Below are 17,529 nucleotides of genomic sequence, written 5' to 3' on the forward strand. Positions count from 1 at the left end.
AAAGAAAGAAAGAAAGAGGACTCCGCCTTCAAGTGTGATTCCCTGCCTTTGGGCTCCTTGCTGCCTGCTCACCAAATTAGAACCCTGGATACCCTGCTGGGATTTATACCTCCACCCCTTCTCCGGACTGGGGCACCTCGAGGGTGTCCTCCCTACTCAGCATGGTGTGGTCTCCACTCCCAATTCCTGGATGAAATGTTTGGCTAAAAGGAGACAGGACTTTGACTCCGCCAGCATGAAAAAGTCCCCAACGGTGCTGGGAGTCCTTTCCAGAGCTCCACCCTTGCCTGCCCTTCCCTACTGCTTCCTCTGTCACCTGCTTTCTCTGCCAGGCCCTCTGCCCCGAGACAGCTGGTTAGTTGGCAGTGAAGCTAAGTTAACACACTGGTCCATGCCTTTCTCTCCCAATACCAACACTGTCACCCCAAGCTTGTAGCTCCAGCATCCACAGCTCAAGCTAGAAGCAGGTTAGCTCTGGTGGAGGGGGCAGGCCCTACACCTCCACAGCAGGGGGGTCGGGGGTGGAGCGGATGGAAAGAGGAACACTTCACATTGTTGGATGGACTGGGCTGGGCTCCCTGGCTGGCTTTCAGCTTCTTATCTTCTTAGCTGGATCATTTTGTAAACAATATTATCCTTTTTATTTATTTATTTTTGGCTGCTCCCTTGGCCTGCAAAAGTTCCCAGGCCAGAGACTGAACCTGAGCCACAGCAGTGACAATGCTGGATCCTTAACCTGCTGAGCCACCAGGGATCTCCATTAGTACTTTTCTTTTTTTTTTCTTTTTTTTTCTTTTTTGTATTTTCTAGGGCCACGCCCTTGGCATTTGGAGGTTCCCAGGCCAGGAGTCTAATCGGAGCTGTTCCTGCAGCTTACGCCAGAGCCACAGCAACATAGGATACGAGCCTCATCTGCCACCTGCACCACAGCTCACAGCAACGCCGGATCTTTAACCCACTGAGCGAGGCCAGGGATCAAACCTGCAACCTCATGGTTCCTAGCCAGATTCGTTAACCACTGAGCCATGACGGGAACTCCAGTACTTTTCTTTTAAAGCTCTCTGGAGGAGTTCTCTGGTGGCTCAGCAGGTTAAAGATCTGGTGTTGTCACTGCTGTTGCTCAGGCAGCTGCTGTGGCACAGGTTCAATCCCTGGCCCGGAAACTTCTGCATGCCGTGGGTGCAGCTGATAAATAAATAATGTGTAGCTAGAGTTGAGGATCGCTGATCTAGACTATTGTTAGAAAGGAGAGCTCTCAGGCCCTGCCCTGGAGCTGTGCCAGCAACCTACAGGTACACCAATGGTTGGGGAATTTTCAGGCCTTTTCTAGCTCTAAGCATCTCAGAACTTCCAAGAAACAGAGGTCCATAATCACTTACTTTTTTTTTTTTTTTTGTCTTTTTAGAATCACACCCACGGTATATGGAAGTTCCCGAGCTAGGGGTTGAAACAGAGCTGCAACTGCCAGCCTGTACCACAGCCACAGCAACTCCAGATCCAAGCCACATCTGTGACCTATACCACAGGCCACGACAACACCAGATCCTGAACCCACTGAACAAGGCCAGGGATCAAACCTGCATCTTCATGATATTAGTCAAGTTTGTTCCTGCTGAGCCACGATGGGAAAGCCTATAATCACTTACCTTTTAACCAAGGATGTGTGTTCGTGGTTTAACTTGTGTAGAGGACAAACCAGTCAAACCTGAGATTACAGAATGGTTTCACTTCCTCTTCTTTTTTTTGTTTTAATTAAACTATGGTTGATTTACAATGTTATGCCAGTTTCTGCTTAAATAGACATTTCTCCAAAGAAGATATACAGATGGCCAGAAGGCAGGTGAAAAAATGCTCATCACTAATTATTAGAGAAATACAAATCAAAACTACAATGAAATACCACCTCACAATGGTCAGAATGGCCATCATTAATAAGTCTTCAAATAATAAATGCTGGAGAGGGTGTGGAGAAACGGGAACCCTCCTATGCTGTTGGTGGGAATGTAAATTGGTACAACTACCATGGAAAACAGTATGGAGGTTCCTTAGAAAACTGAATATAGAACTACCATATGAGTCGGCAATCCCACTCCTGGGCATATATCTGGACAAAATTACATTTCAAAAGGATACACGCACCTGTATATTCATGGCAGCACTATTCATTTTTTTTTATTAGTGTCACATGTCACGAAAAATCCAAACAAAAAACTATCCATCCTCAGACTTCTGCAGTAAGTGTTCATTTAGGCAGCAAACAGTGGTCCTCGAATCCGGTGTACCTGTCACCTCCTGTCTCTGAAAACCTTGGACCCTACTGTCTGCTTTACGAGGTCTTCACCTCTGGGGCCCTGCCATCCCCTTGGTTTTCCTCCTATTCCAGGAGTCAGGCTTCAGTACACAGAAGGAAGGACCAGCCCTAGGTGAAAGCTGGCCCGGTTCACCTGAAAGTGGTGGCAAAGTGGGCTTGAGCAGAAGATACCAGTCCCAGCACCAGTGTTTCATTCAGTGGCAAAAAGCCAATGTGTCACAAATGAACACATCTACCAGAGACCGTCTCATACACATAGAGAAAAGATTTATGGTTACCAACGGGAAGGGGGTTGGGGGAGGGAAGGATTGGGAATTTGGAATCAGCAGATGCAAGCTAGTATAGGTAGAATGGATAAACAACAAGGTCCTACTGCACTGTCCCCTGTATAGACAGGGAACTATACTCAATATCCTGGAAATGGAAAAGAATATGAAAAAGAACATACATATGTATAACTGAGTCACTTTGCTGTACAGCAGAAATTAACACAATATTGTAGATCAACTATACTTTTTTTTGGTCTTTTCTAGGGCCATATACGAGGCATATGGGATCCAAGCCTCGTCTGTGACCTACACCACACCTCATGGCAACGCCGGATCCTTAACCCACTGAGCGAGGCCAGGTATTGAAGCCGAAACCTCATGGTTCCTAGTCAGATTCGTTAATCACTGAGCCACAATGGGAACTCCTTTATTTCCTCTTGGTTGGCAGTTCTGAGATCCATTTCATGAGGCTCCTCAGAAGCCTGAATGTGGTAACTTTACTGTCAGCTTCCAGCACTTGATCTGTGACTATTGGTCTGGCAGTGTGTTCTCCATCCTCCTAGAAAAGGACAGTTAAAAGCAATTTGCCTTTACGTGGGAAGAACAGCAGCACACAATCATTGGCCACAAGATCGTGTTAACGTTCCTGCTCTCTAACCAACAGAGTCTGCAGGGGACTCAACTGAAATTGCCCAACATCATGCTAGTCCACTATACTGATGACTTACTAATTGCACTTGATGATCATGAGGTGGTAAGCAGTTTAGTAAGACTAGTAGACTCAGGCTCCTGACTCTATAGCTGTTAGCATAACTGACACCATCTTTGGCCCTTCCATTTTCTCCTATCCTTTCACAGATCCTGCCCAGGACTGTACTGTACCTAATGAATCACTTCTTTGTCACCGGGGGCTTTGTACCTAATAGATATTGCTTAGGAGTTCCTCTGTGGCCTTGCGGATTAAGGATGTGGCAGTGTCACTGCTATGGCACGGGTTGCTGGTGTGGTACAGGTTTGATCCCTGACCCAGGAACGTCCACCTGCTGTGGGAGTGGCCAAAAAAATAGATATTGCTTAATAGTCGTTAGGATCAGGTAGCCTCTAAGCTCTATGAGTCCCCAGTGATGAAAATCTTTCCTGACGTAGACTAGTTACCCATTCATAAATCTTAACAAAGGAATGCATGTGCTGTTTCCAAGCACCTACCCCCACATACCAGGTTAACTATAAAATTGGCCCCTGACTCATTTCCCAGTCTCAAGATGCCTTCTCAATTAGGTGGGCACTTTTCATTCCCTCTATCCTCTGACACTGACACATTGAAGAAATTTTCAGGGATGCAATAATCTGAGGAATGCCAAAACATCTCTTCTAAAATAGAGGACAAATAGTTGCATCTTGTATCCTCTACCGCTACTAAGAAGTGTAGCGACTGGCAGAACTCTTTAGATTTTGGAGGCAGCATATACCACACGTGAGAATATTGCTCCAAACCATTTATTAGGTGACCTGAAAGCTATCAGTTTTGAGTGGGCTTCAAAAGCAAGAGAGAGCTCTACAGCATGTCCATGACTGAAGCTGTCCTGCCACTAAAGCCACATAGTACAAAAAATGCAGTCATCCAAAGGTATCTATGGTAGATGAGAATGTTATAGAGGGGCAGTTCCCGTCGTGGTGCAGTGGAAATGAATCTGACTAGGGACCATGAGGTTTTGGGTTTGATCCTTGGCCTCACTCAGTGGGTTAAGGATCCAGTCTTGCCATGAGCTGTGGTGTAGGCTTGGATCCCACGTTACTGTGGCTGTGCTATAGGCTGGCAGCTGCAGCTCTGATTAGACCCCTAGCCTGGGAAACTTCCATATGCTGTGGGCACGGCCCTAAAATGGCAAAAAAAAAGAATGTTGTAGAGGGGTTCCCACTGTGGCACAAAAGGATCAGTGGCATCTCTGAATCACCAGGATGCAGATTCGAGCTCCAGCCCAACACAGTGGGTTAAAGGATCTGGCATTGCTGCAGCTGCAGCATAGGTTGAAACTACGGCTCAGATCTCTCCCCTGACACGGATCTGATCCCAGGCCTAGGAACTTCACATGTATGGGGTGGCCAAAAAAAAAAAAAAAAAACAAGAACATTGTAGAGAGTCTCTAGAAAGCCCCAGTAGGAGAGCTGTAACATAGACTCACAGTTCTGGAGCAAAACTCTTGCCCACCTTGAAAGAGAATGACTCATCATTTGAAAAATGGGCTATAGGGCTGGAGCACAGGCCCAGCACTGACTATGGGACACTGAGTGACTATTCAGCCAGAACTACTCATCTTGACTATTATCAGAGCCACTGAGTTATAAGATTGGGAGGGCACAGCAGCAATCCACTATAAAGTGGGGAAATGGTATATTTGGGATTAGGCCTAGGCAGATCCAAAAGACAGGTAATTACATCAACTGGTGGCCCTGACCCCTATGTCAACTATGTCCTTTGTGCCACCGCTCTTCCCTTAGTTGTATCCATGGCCTCACTGGAAAGTTTCCAAGACCAAATGACAGAAGAGCAAAACTCAGGCCTCATTTTGAACACTTCCTGGATTTTTTTTTTTTTTTTGGCTGAAGCCACAGCATGTGGAAATTCCCAGGTCAGGGATCCAACCCGCAGTGACCAAGACACTGCAGTGACAATGCCAGATCCTTAACCCACTGAGTCACACAAGTATTCCCTGGATATTTTATATTAAGGTACTGTTGCTATTTTCAGGTATAATAATAATACAATCATTTTCAAAAGCATTTTTTATCTTTTAGTGATACATACAAAATATTTACAGTGAAATTATATAATGTATGTGACTCGTTTAACATATCATGAGAAGGGAGTTCCAGGAGTTCCCGTCATGGTGCAGCAGAAACAAACCTGACTGGGAACCCTGAGGTTGTGGGTTCGATCCCTGGCCTTGATCAGTGGGTCAGGGATCCCGTGTTGCCGTGGCTGTGGAGTAGCCTGGCAGCTGTAGCTCCAACTGAACTCCTAGCCTGGGAACCTCCATATACAGCAGGTGTGGCCCTAAAAAAAAGGCAAAATAAAATAAAATAAAATATTGTGAGAGGGAAAATGAATGGGACAGATATGGCCATGGGTAAGCCTGAGTTGGGGATGGATGGGAGCTCATATACTATTCTATTTACTTAGGTGTATGTTCTAAATTCTCTGTAAATCAAAGCTGAAAACATTGGGGTTAGCTGCAAATGGGCTGCTGCATCACAGCCTTACTCAGGGGCGGCTCTAAAGGACACCATGGAAGGAAATCCTTCAAAGGACAGAGACCTGAGTATCACACCAATCGTTTAGTTTTTTTTGTTTGTTTTTGTTTTTGTCTTTTTATGCCTGTACCCACAGCACATGGAGGTTCCCAGGCTAAGGGTCTAATCAGAGCTGTAGCTGCCAGCCTACGTCATAGCCACAGAAATGCAGGATCTGAGCCGTGTCTTCGACCTACACCACAGCTCATGGCAACACCAGATCCTTAACCCACTGAGTGGGGCCAGGGATGGAACCTGTGTCCTCATAGATACCAGTCGGGTTCCTTAGCACTGAGCCACAACAGGAACTCCTCTTTCCTGTTTGGTTTTTTTTTTTTTTTTTTTTTGAATTTGACTTTTTCAGATTCTGCTTATAAGTGATACCATACAGTACTTGTCTTTGTCTGACTTATCTTACTTTGCGTAATGTGCTCAAGGTCTATCCATGTTGTCACAAATGGCACTTCCTTTCTCACAGCTGAATAACATTCCATTGTGCATATATACGTTTGTTTGTTTGTTTGTTTTTTGCTTTTTAGGGCTGCAGGTGCAGCATATTGAAGTTTCCAGGCTAGGGTCAAATCGAAGCTTCAGTTGCTGGCCTACACCACAGCCACAGCAACACCAGATCCGTGCCACATCTTTGACCTATACTATAGCACAAGGCTATGTCGGATCCTTAACCCACTGAGAGGGGCTAGGGATTGAACCCACATCCTCATGGATCCTAGTCAGGTTCGTTATCCACTGAGCCACGAGGGAACTTCTGGAGCATGACTTTTTTTTTTAATTTAATTTTGTTTTTTTAATTATTTCCCCCATACAATTTTTTTTCTACTGTACAGCATGGTGACCCCAGTTACACATACACTGTACACATTCTATTTTCACACATTATCATGCTCCATCGTAAGTGATTAGACATAGTTCCAAGTGCTACACAGCAGGATCTCATTGCTAATCCATTCCAAAGGCAATAGTTTGCATCCATTAACCCCAAGCTCCCAGTCCACCCCTCTCCCTCCCCCTCCCCCTTAGCAACCACAAGTCTATTCTCCAAGTCCATGATTTTCTTTTCTGTGGAAAGGTTAAAGAGCATGACTTTTAAATTTTAAGTGTGAATGGAGAGATCACTGGCTAAGGGAAGAGGGGACCCCCATTCAGATTTCATTCGAAAATTGTATTTTGAGAAGAATGATGAGATGATTAAATCGAAACAAACTTCCAGACATAACTTATCCTTCCCCTTTCTAAGCAATTAGGTCCAAATTTATCCACAAATATCAGGGACTTTCTCTTTCTAAAATTATTTTAATTACTTCCTTCTCTTTCTCCATGAATAATGGCTTAATCAGAATTTTTTCAACACCCAACCCCAATTCTTCAAGTTTTATGTCAGCCTTATTCCTGCTCTGACCTCTTTAATCATACAGAATAAAGAAGTCTCTGAAAAAAACCTTCTAAGATGAAGCCGATGTGAAGTCCTCCTCTCAGTCGCTGCTTTCTCACTTCCTCCTAATCTCTGTATTCAAGCCTAACTCTCCTTTCATCTCCACATTCCACAGATGAATAAGGCCTCTGGAAATAGGGCCCGGTCTCAATCTCGAGAATAAATTACCAACACATCTGTAAGAGAAAGTAGTGACCTAATGTGGCTCATAAGGCTAAGCCAACCTCAGATGCTCCCTTCTCAAACATAGAAAACTTATGGCTGGACTTGAACCCTCATTAAAACTAAATTGAGTTCCCATCTCAGATATTTCAGGATGCTATCTCTTGGTGTGTCAAGCTCACGTCTAGTCTTTTTCTAGATTTAGCCATTGCCTGTCTTCATTTCTAACCCCTTTATCCAACCCTGGTAGTTTCACATCAGATTACTATTATTAATTTGTGCAGGCCTCTCAACTTCCAATCTCCCACCACCCCAAAATCTTTTGCCCATGGTGTTTCTATTACCTTATGTGTGTCTTGCTGTTATCTGAAAGCCTTCGATGGCTCTCCAATGCCTCAAATAAAATCAGAATGTCTAATGGTTGTTATCAGAATAATTCCCCAGTGAAGTTTCCATTGTGGCTGATCGGAAAAGAATCTGACGTATCCATGAGGACGTGGGTTCGATCCCTGGCCTCACTCAGTGGGTTAAGGATCTGGCATTGCTGTGAGCTGTAGTGTAGGTCGGCAGCTGAAGCTCCGATTCAACCCCTAGCCTGGGAACTTCCATAGGCCATGGGTGTGGCGTTAAAAAGACAAAAATAATAATTCCCCAGTGAAAACTGCTCTGTCCTCAGCTGCTCTACATTCTGCCTCATATCCTATATTCTGGGGAGAAAAAAATATCTCCTAATTTCTGATGACTTATTCTCATGCCTCTAGATCTTTTTTATTTTTCTTTTTTTTTTTTTTTTTTTTTTTTTTTTTTGCTTTTTAGGGCCAGCAGCATATGGAAGTTCCCAGGCCTACACCACAGCCACAGCAATGCGGGATCTGAACCATGTCTGCAAACTATACCATGGCTCACGGCAATGCCGGAACCCTAACCCACTGAGTGAGACCAGGGATCGAACCCGCATCCTCATGGATACTAGTCGGATTTGTTTCTGCTGTTCCACAACGGGAACTCCCCTCTAGATTTTTTTTTCCTACCTCTACATCTTTGTCCAAGCTTCCCAACTGACACAGACCTACCTTACTTCATCTGCCCATGCCACCCAACCCAACTCCTTCAACAAGTAGCCATATGGCCACTTCCTCCAGCAAGATTCCACAATCAGCCCAGCTGTATTCTGTTAACCTCTATCTTTTTTTTTTTTTTTTGTCTTTTTGCCATTTCTTGGGCCGCTCTCGTGGCATATGGAGGTTCCCAGGCTAGGGGTCGAATCGGAGCTGTAGCTGCCAGCCTACGCCAGAGCCACAGCAACGCAGGATCCGAGCCGTGTCTGCGACCTACACCACAGCTCACAGCAACGCCGGATCGTTAACCCACTGAGCAAGGGCAGGGATCAAACTTGCAACCTCATGGTTCCTAGTCAAATTCATTAACCACTGCGCCACAACGGGAACTCCATAACCTCTATCTTTTAAACTCCATTCTCCTTTAGAGTACAACTAAAGTTTAAGATTAATTCTCTCTTATCTGCCTTGTTAGACAGTAAATCTCCCCAAACTGTCTCTTCTGTAATATGTATCCCCAAGTGCCTTGTATGATGCTTTGCACTCAGTGAGCACTTATTATGAACTTGTGAACCAGACAACCATACGTACAATATATATGCCCAGATTCCCCAAAGTTTTACTGGGAAGGGGGTAGGGAGAACATACACAATAACTTTGTTCCACAATTCATTTACTGAATTGGGGCAGGTGATTTAACAACAGATTGCGAGATAAGGCTGGGAGGGAAGAGTTCTTGTTTTCCTTCCCAGGAGTCAGTTGTGTCATGGACGCTTGTAAATTTTCCAAAATAGCCATCTGTTGTTGGGCAAGCTGGGTCTGAAGCTGCAGATTGGCATACATACATTCTAGGAGTCCTAGGCATTCCTTGGGCTTGTGGTCAATTTCTGGAAGAAGAGCAATGGAGGTGCAAAGGGGACAAAAGAGAGATTTTATAATTGTACTGAGGTGGGAAGGGCTCTTATTAATAAGATGACCCCTCTAATCGTACAATTCACTGAGATGCATCTTTGCTCAGCTGTTACCTTCTCCAGCAAGCCTATCTGGTCACCCTCTTTTATTTTTTTTATTAAAAATAATTTTTTTTTTGTCCTTTTAGGGCTGCACCTGCAGCACATGGAATTTCCCAGGCTAGAGCTGCAGCTGCTGGCCTAAGTCACAGTCACAGCAATGCCAGATCCAAGCCGAATCTGAGACCTTTACCACAGCTCATGGCAATGCCGGACTGTTTAACCCACTGAGTGAGGCCAGGGATCAAACCACATCTTCATGATCACTAGTCGGGTTCATTACCACTGAGCCACAGTGGGAACTCCTGGCCACCAGGAGTCTTTTAATTTGAAACCAACCAGTGGAACTTATAACACCTCCCTTGCTTTATTTTCCCTTTAATACTTACAATTATGGAACATTTTGTAATTACTTATTTAATTGTTGGCTAATGCCCCCTACTAGAATGTAAGCTCCAGGAGGGCAGGGATTTTTGTCTGATTTATTCATTCCCGTATTCCCAGCATCCCAAGAAGAGTGCTTGGTGCATAAGTGGTCCACAAATATTTGACGGGTGAATGAAGTGGGCTGGGAGTTAGGCCCAACTTCCCTTTCAAGAGCTGAGCCTTCTTCCACTCTTGCCTGATGTAGTAAGGTCATTAGCAGTGACCCGAAGTTCTTATTGTCTGACTTCAACCAGTCTTGCTGCATCAGCCCAATTTTTTTCCCAATGTATTCAATTACCTTATACGCAGCCAGCTCTTAGTAAATCTTCGTAGTTATTTATCCACTGTTTGTGTATTAATTGGTCTTGACTTCTTTGTTAAACTCTGGTGTCCTCAAAGACAGGACCTATTTGGCTTCTCACAGGTATGCTAAACACTCACTGATTTCACCATGGGAGGATGAATAACTGAAATTCAAAGAAACTCAGTCGGAGTTCCCTGGTGACCTAGTGATTAAGGGTCTGGCCTTGTCACTGCTGTGGCGTGGGTTCAATCCCTGGCCCAGGAACTTCTATATGCCATGGTGCAGCCGACACCGCCCCCCCCTGCCCCCCCCAAAAAATCACACAATACTGAGATAACAGTTACTATTTCTTTCCTTTTTTTTGCCTCCTGGCCGAGGTGTATAGAGGCTTGATATGAGATCTCAGTTTCCAGATCAGGGATTAAAACCCAGACCACAGCAGTGAAAGCACCAAGTCTTTTTTCTTTTTTCTTTTTTTTAGGGCTGTACTTGCAGCATATGGAGGTTTCCAGGCTAAGGGTCGAATTGGAGCTGCAGTTGCTGGCCTAGACCACAGCCACAGCTATGCAGGATCCAAGCCACGTCTGCAACCTTACCATTGTTCAGGGCAACACCAGATCCTCAACCCACTGATCAAGGCCAGGGATCAAACCTGCGTCCTCATGGATGCTAGTCAGGTTCTTAACCACTGAGCCACAACGGGAACTCCTAAAAGCACCAAGTCTTAACCACTAGACCACCAGGGAACTCCCTGCAGCCACAGTTTAACAAGAATTATTAGCAAGTAACAAAATTTTCATTTCAGTCCTGGCTACTTTAATAAAGGTGCTAATAAACAAGGAAACAACACAAATTGGTAGAATCCAGAAGAAAATAAAATTGGTAGAATTAAATAATCAACAAGATAACTACTGAAAAATCTGGACATGCCTGAACCCAGAATTGGCACCAGATCAAAAGGAGAAACCTCCAGACACCTCCTCCGTACACCCCCTGCCCCTGTTTACTCCATTTGGGAAATTTACTCTGCATCCTTACCTGAGGGCAGTTTTGTTGCCTGGATTTTCAGGAAAGTGGCTGGTGGGGAACTTGCTTGAAGATTAATAAAGCTGGGAGAGGGTTTGGCTCGACAAAGAGGCACATTACCTTCGTCTTTGGCTGGAACAAAACCAGAGGCAACTAAGTTAGCACTCATCCAAAGGGGCAGCCTAATTGGATCCCTGCATCTGGTGTAAGAATGAGGTGCTGAGGCCCTGGCCTGAACACCTTCAAAGAAAGTTATATAAGACAAAAAAGATACGTTAGTGGGATGAAGGGGAGCCAAGCAGGGATGGGATTAGCTAATAATTTGCTTACATTTTACAAGCTCTTATTGATATGTGCTACGTGCTCACTATGTGCTAGATGCTGGGGCAAACACAAGACATCCAAGACATGGTTTCCTAGGTGCTTAATATCTAGTTAGGGAGACAAGTCAGACACTGATGAAATGGTGATAGAACAACACAGGACATAAACAATGAGTCTCACAGTCTCGGATGAAAAGAAGTCCTTTTATCTTTTAGTTATACTAAGATGTGATTAATTGTAAAAACATTTTTGAAAAGGGGGAAAAAGCATATGCGTACAATGGGTCAAAAAAGACTGATTCTAGGCATGTGGAGGATACGTATAGGACCTTGAAAACAGGAAGCTTTTCTTAAGCAGAAAAGATATTCCAAGTGGAAGAAAAAAAGATAACATGAGCAAAGGCAAGGAAGCAAGAATATGGCTAGAGGAGTTCCTGTTGCGGCACAGCAGTAACGAACTTGACTAGTATCCACGAGGTTGCAGGTTCAATCCCTGGCCCGGCTTGGTGGGTCAAGGCGTTGCTGTGAGCTGTGGTGTAGGTCACAGATGCAGCTCAGATCCGGAGTTGCTGTGGCTGTGGTGTAGGCCAGCAGCTGTAGCACGGATTCAACCCCTAGCCTGGGAACTTCCAAGTGCTGCTGGTGAGGCCCTAAAAAGACACATACACACAAAAGAATATGGCTAGAATGATGAGGAGCCCTAGGAAAGTGGCTAGAATTAGCACGGGGAGATCAGGAAAGCAAGATGGGTCACGGAAGACCCTTTCCAATAGTAAATCTGAGACTTCAGCTTTTCTCTTGAGCTTTTCAGGATTAGAAAATAAGATAGCATTTTTACTTTTATTAATCCATAAGGATTAAAATGGGTTGGACATGGAGTTCTTTTTTTGTTTTTAGGGCTGCACCCATGGCATATGGAGGTTCCCAGGCTAGGGGTCTAATCGGAGCTGCAGCTGCCAGCCTACACCACAGCCACAGCAACACAGGATCTGAGCCAAGTCTGCACCCTACACAACAGCTTACGGCAACACCGGATCCTTAACCCACTGAGCAAGGCCAGGGATTGAAAAAGAAACCTCATGGTTCCTAGTCAGATTTGCTTCCCCTGCACCATGACGGGAACTCCGAAATGGAAATTCTTAAAGGGGAAGGCAGATTACCTTTTGCAAAAATATAGTTAAGTCGGGAAGTTTCCATTATGGTGCAGCAGAAACGTATCTAAGTAGTATCCATGAGGATGCGGGGTTCAATCCCCCATCTCACTCAGTGGGTCAAGGAATCCGGTGTTGCCGTGAGCTGTGGTGCAGGTCACAGGTGTGGCTCGGGTGGCTATGGCGTAGGCTAGCAGCTGTAGCTCCGATTCTACCCCTAGCCTGGGAACTTCCACATGCCCCAGGTGCAGTCCTAAAAAGCAAAAAAAAAAAAAAAAAAAAAAAAAGTTAGAGGGGAAATTTGACTTGTAGGGAGAAAATTATGAGTGCTTGGAAGACATATGTAATCTCTGTCTACTGAGCAACCCATCCTCTGGGAAACTACTCTTTCCCCATATTCCAGGGCATATTGATGGGGCTGCATCAGGCCCCTCTCCCCACAAGAACAGGCATGGGATCCAATACAGGCCAATCATGGTATCCTATTCCCTTTGGCAACTGTGACTGATCCAAGGGTTAAGGACTAGCAGCAACTTGGGCCAATCATTCCCTGGAATTGATATGTAGATTCTTCGTCAAAGCTTGCTTGTCTCTGATTTGCTGTACTGGGAAGACGTAAAGTTGAGGTCAATAAAAGCTACTGAATTTGGTCAGCATGCCATAAGGAGATACAAGCAAGAGATTAAGAGACAGGAGAGAGTGTAGGAGAAAGATAGCTGGGAAGATACCTACAGGCACTGAATCCCCAGTTCCAGTCCCTTTGGTTCTGGTTTTTGTAGCTCTGCTTCCTATTCTCTAACGACCTCAGCAATCAGAGGAATCAGGAGCCTCTGGATTTCCTTCTTCACTTAAGGGAGTCTAAGTTGGGGTGATTTCATATCAACATAAATCACATTTTGGACATACTGGATCTGAGGTGAGACCAGGCAGTCCAAATAGAAGTGCCTAGAAAAACAGAAAGATGGCATAGAACTCGGGTGAAAGATCAAACTGCCAGGCCAGCCAGCAAGAGGTGATAAAGGAGCTGCAAAAATACATTAGCCCTCCAAGATCAAAAACTGAGAGAGGAAATTAGACCTTTGGGAAACTCCTCCTCAAGGAGTTTGGAAGATGAAAAGAAGTGGCAAGGTAGACAAAGGAGCGATGGATGAAAAGGCAGAATAGCTGGTTCCATGAAAGAGTTAAAAGAGGTTGGAACAGTGGGGAATCCATAATTCACTGTTGTGATGAGATCAAAAAAGGATAGAAAAATTGAATTCATTCATTCATACATATAAGACATAGTTATGTGCCAGCAATGTATTAGCCACTGGAAATAGCACAGTCAGCTAAACAGACATGAGGGTTATTCTCATGGGACAGTACTGCAGTGTAGACAGTCATTAAGTGATCAAGCAAGCACATTATTATACCCCCAAAGTGCTATAAGAGCACCTTAACTAGTCTGTGGGGCTGGGGAATGTGTTCAGAGGAAGTGATTCAGTCTCACCTGGGATCTGAAGGATGAGGAGAGGGCCTCTTCATAAAAAGTAAGCCTGAGGGCAGAGGTGTGACAAGTAGATTGTATGAAGGGAGGAAGATGTCTTTTTTTTTTTTTTTTTAAGGGCCACATCCAAGACATACAGAGGTTCCCAGGATAGGGGTCAGATCAGAGCTACAGCTGCCGGCCTACACCACAGCCACAGAAATGCAGGATCTGAGCCGTGTCTTCGACCTACACCACAGCTCATGGCAACACCAGATCCTTAACCCACTGAGCAGGGCCAGGGATCGAACCGAAAACCTCACGGTTCCCAGTTGGATTCATTTCCAATGCGCCACGATGGGAACCCCGAAGGAAAATGTCTTATTCTAGTCCTTTATTCAGAGTGTCAGGAGAAAGAAGTCCCTGTACATGGGTGCTAAGCTAAGGTGTTTTCCATCTGGAAAGGCACTGAGCCTATGAAAATTGAAATGTTAAAAAAAAAAAAAAAAAAAAGGGAGTTCCCGTCGTGGCGCAGTGGTTAACGAATCCGACTAGGAACCATGAGGTTGCGGGTTCGGTCCCTGCCCTTGCTCAGTGGGTTAACGATCCGGCGTTGCCGTGAGCTGTGGTGTAGGTTGCAGACGCGGCTGGGATCCCGCGTTGCTGTGGCTCTGGTATAGGCCGGTGGCTACAGCTCTGATTAGACCCCTAGCCTGGGAACCTCCATATGCCGCGGGAGCGGCCCAAGAAATAGCAACAACAACAAAAAAGACAAAAAGAGAAAAAAAAAGAAAATTGAAATGTTTTATTCCCTGACATGGTGAGGGAAATCCAGGGTTTTTTTGCATAGGGTTTGTGGATTTTTATATGCCCTACTGTAGGTCTTCGATCTTTTCCTTGCTCCTGCTCCAGAGCCATGACCACCAGTCATTTGACAGCTCTTGCAGAGTGGGAAGGAGACCAAAGCTGAAACTCGGGATTCTTCTTACTATCTGAAAGATTTTTTAACTTCCACAAAAATGTACTTCTAAATAATCTGAGCCCTTCCTAAGTGTATGAGGATGCATTTTCTACCAGGTTGTAAGGTTTGAAGAATACTTTACACACAATCCATACTTAAAGGAACCAAATATATGTATATAATATACCATACATATGTATAAAAAAAGCATGTGCATGTACATATATATATATATATATGCATACACACACACACACACACACACACACACACACGCCTTTTTTTTTTTTTGTCTTTTTGCCATTTCTTGGGCTGCTCCCGCGGCATATGGAGGTTCCCAGGCTAGGGGTCTAATCGGAGCTGTAGCCACCGGCCTACGCCAGAGCCACAGCAACGCGGGATCCCAGCCGCGTCTGCAACCTACACCACAGCTCAGGACAACGACGGATCGTTAACCCACTGAGCAAGGGCAGGGACCGAACCCGCAACCTCATGGTTCCTAGTCGGATTCGTTAACCACTGCGCCACGATGGGAACTCCTTTTTTTTTTTCTTTTAAGAGGCACACATGTGGCATATGGAAGTTCCCAGGCTAGGAGTCGAATCATCTACAGCCACTGCCTATGCCACAGCCACAGCAATGCGGTATCCAAGCCGAGTCTTCGACCTAGACCACAGCTCAGGGCAACGCCCTGGATCCTTGACCCACTGAGAGAGCCCAGGGATGGAACCCAAAACCTCATAGTTCCTAGTCGGATTCGTTTCTGATGCACCACAACAGGAATTCCAGGAATGTTCCTATTTAGAGAGAAATGCAGAAAAAATACTTATACTTTCCAATTAAGTAACAGGAAAAAAAAAAAAAACATACATACAACTAGCTTCATTTTCCCAAAAGCTGAGCAATCAAGGTCTGGGGTTTTTTTCATTTGTTTTTTCTTTTTTTTCTTTTTAGGACCATACCTGCAGCATATGGCGGTTCCCAGACTAGGGGTCAAATCGGAGCTATAGCCGCTGTCTATGCCACAGCCACAGCAACACAGGATCCGGGCCGCCATCTGTGACCTACATCACAGCTCACGGCAACACCAGATGCTTAACCCACTGAGCAAGGCCAGGGATCGAACCTGTGTCCTCATGGATACTAATCAGATTTGTTCGTTTCTGCTGAGCCATGACGGGAACTCCAATCAAAGTCTGGTTTTAAGGGAAAGGAAGCAGGGCCTCTGACACACACCTCTTCTGTTAGTAGGATGACTAGAATGCTGCTCCATCTGAACACCTACAGGTGTGGTGCCTGGGAAAGAATCACAACATCACATGACCAACAACCCATGCTATTATTTTACTATTAACAATTTCATATAAGTTCTCCCCAGCACATATCAGGCTGCTCCAGTTTGGGAAGGAAAAAGTATGAAAGGGTGTGTACTGTTCTATTTTATGGCCAAACATAAGTAACTGTTCTTGAATTGTTCGTGCTCTCATCCTTTCACTAAAAAACAAAACAAAAAAAAAAAACTGTTTCTAGTAATGTTTCTTTTCTCTGGACAAAACAGTACTTTAACTATGCCCAAACTTTAAGCGTCTCCTAAAAATGTGGGCAAATACTGTGTTCTCCCCTAATTTTGATTTCTGCGGGATCAGCCCTTTTCCTATCCTGCAAGGTAACTTAAAAACTCTGGTTCTCCAACATCTCTAATGGACCAGTAGCTGAGGGCATGAGGAAGGCAGGGGAAAGAATGGACACGGATAAAGAAAATCTGAGAGTACTAGAGGAAAACACTTGAGAAAATGTTTTACATAGGATAACTCGAGGGGTCGGTAAGCCAGCACCCTCAGGTACCATTCACGGCCTCAGTAGACAGTATTTGCCTAAGAGGGAAAGGTCCATGCATAGGAATAAGTCAGAGGCAGTAAACCACAACTCCCAGCGTGCCCAGAAGGCTAGTTACCGCCCAGCTCAGTCTGATCGGACTACAACTCCCATTCCACCCCGCATCAAACGGGCCAGGTGTTCTCTCAACTGCCGGTTTAGGTCCCGCCCCCTCTAGTCCTCCCCGTAGCCGAAGCTGGAACGAAAGCATGGAAACTGTCAAGTCATTCTCGACCTTGGCGTCCGAGAGGAGTCGAGACGCATGAGTTTAATGACCTCACCTGCGGTGTTAATGGAAAGCCTCTACCCCAGCACCCACCCTTATAGTTGACACACATGCGCAGTGGCGTTCCGGCCAACTACCCGATCCTTGGCGCTTGCGCCAAGGTTCGCGCCGCACGCGGCCGGGAGCGGCCACCCTATTGCGCAAGCGCCTCTGCCCTCTCA

The 17,529-nt window shown here is 45.2% G+C and overlaps 1 protein-coding gene across 1 annotated transcript; it reads right to left on the reverse strand.

The window, feature by feature from the left end:
* Nucleotides 1-9,197: 9,197 nt before the first annotated feature.
* On the reverse strand, nt 9,198-17,497 carry TSACC (TSSK6 activating cochaperone). The gene is made up of 4 exons (XM_047783024.1): nt 17,402-17,497; nt 16,444-16,503; nt 11,320-11,460; nt 9,198-9,428 (listed from the first exon to the last, which is right to left on the reverse strand). Exons 1-4 carry the CDS (start codon nt 17,418-17,420, stop codon nt 9,211-9,213), a joined length of 438 nt encoding a protein of 145 aa, XP_047638980.1. The 5' UTR covers nt 17,421-17,497; the 3' UTR covers nt 9,198-9,210.
* Between the last annotated feature and the right edge of the window lie 32 nt (nt 17,498-17,529).

The sequence above is a fragment of the Phacochoerus africanus genome, chromosome 6 (assembly GCF_016906955.1).
Source record: "Phacochoerus africanus isolate WHEZ1 chromosome 6, ROS_Pafr_v1, whole genome shotgun sequence".
Taxonomy (NCBI): domain Eukaryota; kingdom Metazoa; phylum Chordata; class Mammalia; order Artiodactyla; family Suidae; genus Phacochoerus; species Phacochoerus africanus.

Bases quoted from the DNA above. Each gene is read 5' to 3' on its own strand.
- TSACC (XM_047783024.1), bottom strand. The intron at 11,461-16,443 runs GTGTGTGTCAGA...GTGCTAACTTAG, and splicing joins TCATCCTACTAACAGAAGAG to TTGCCTCTGGTTTTGTTCCA. The intron at 9,429-11,319 runs GTAAGGATGCAG...CTCTTCTTCCAG, and splicing joins GGCAACAAAACTGCCCTCAG to AAATTGACCACAAGCCCAAG.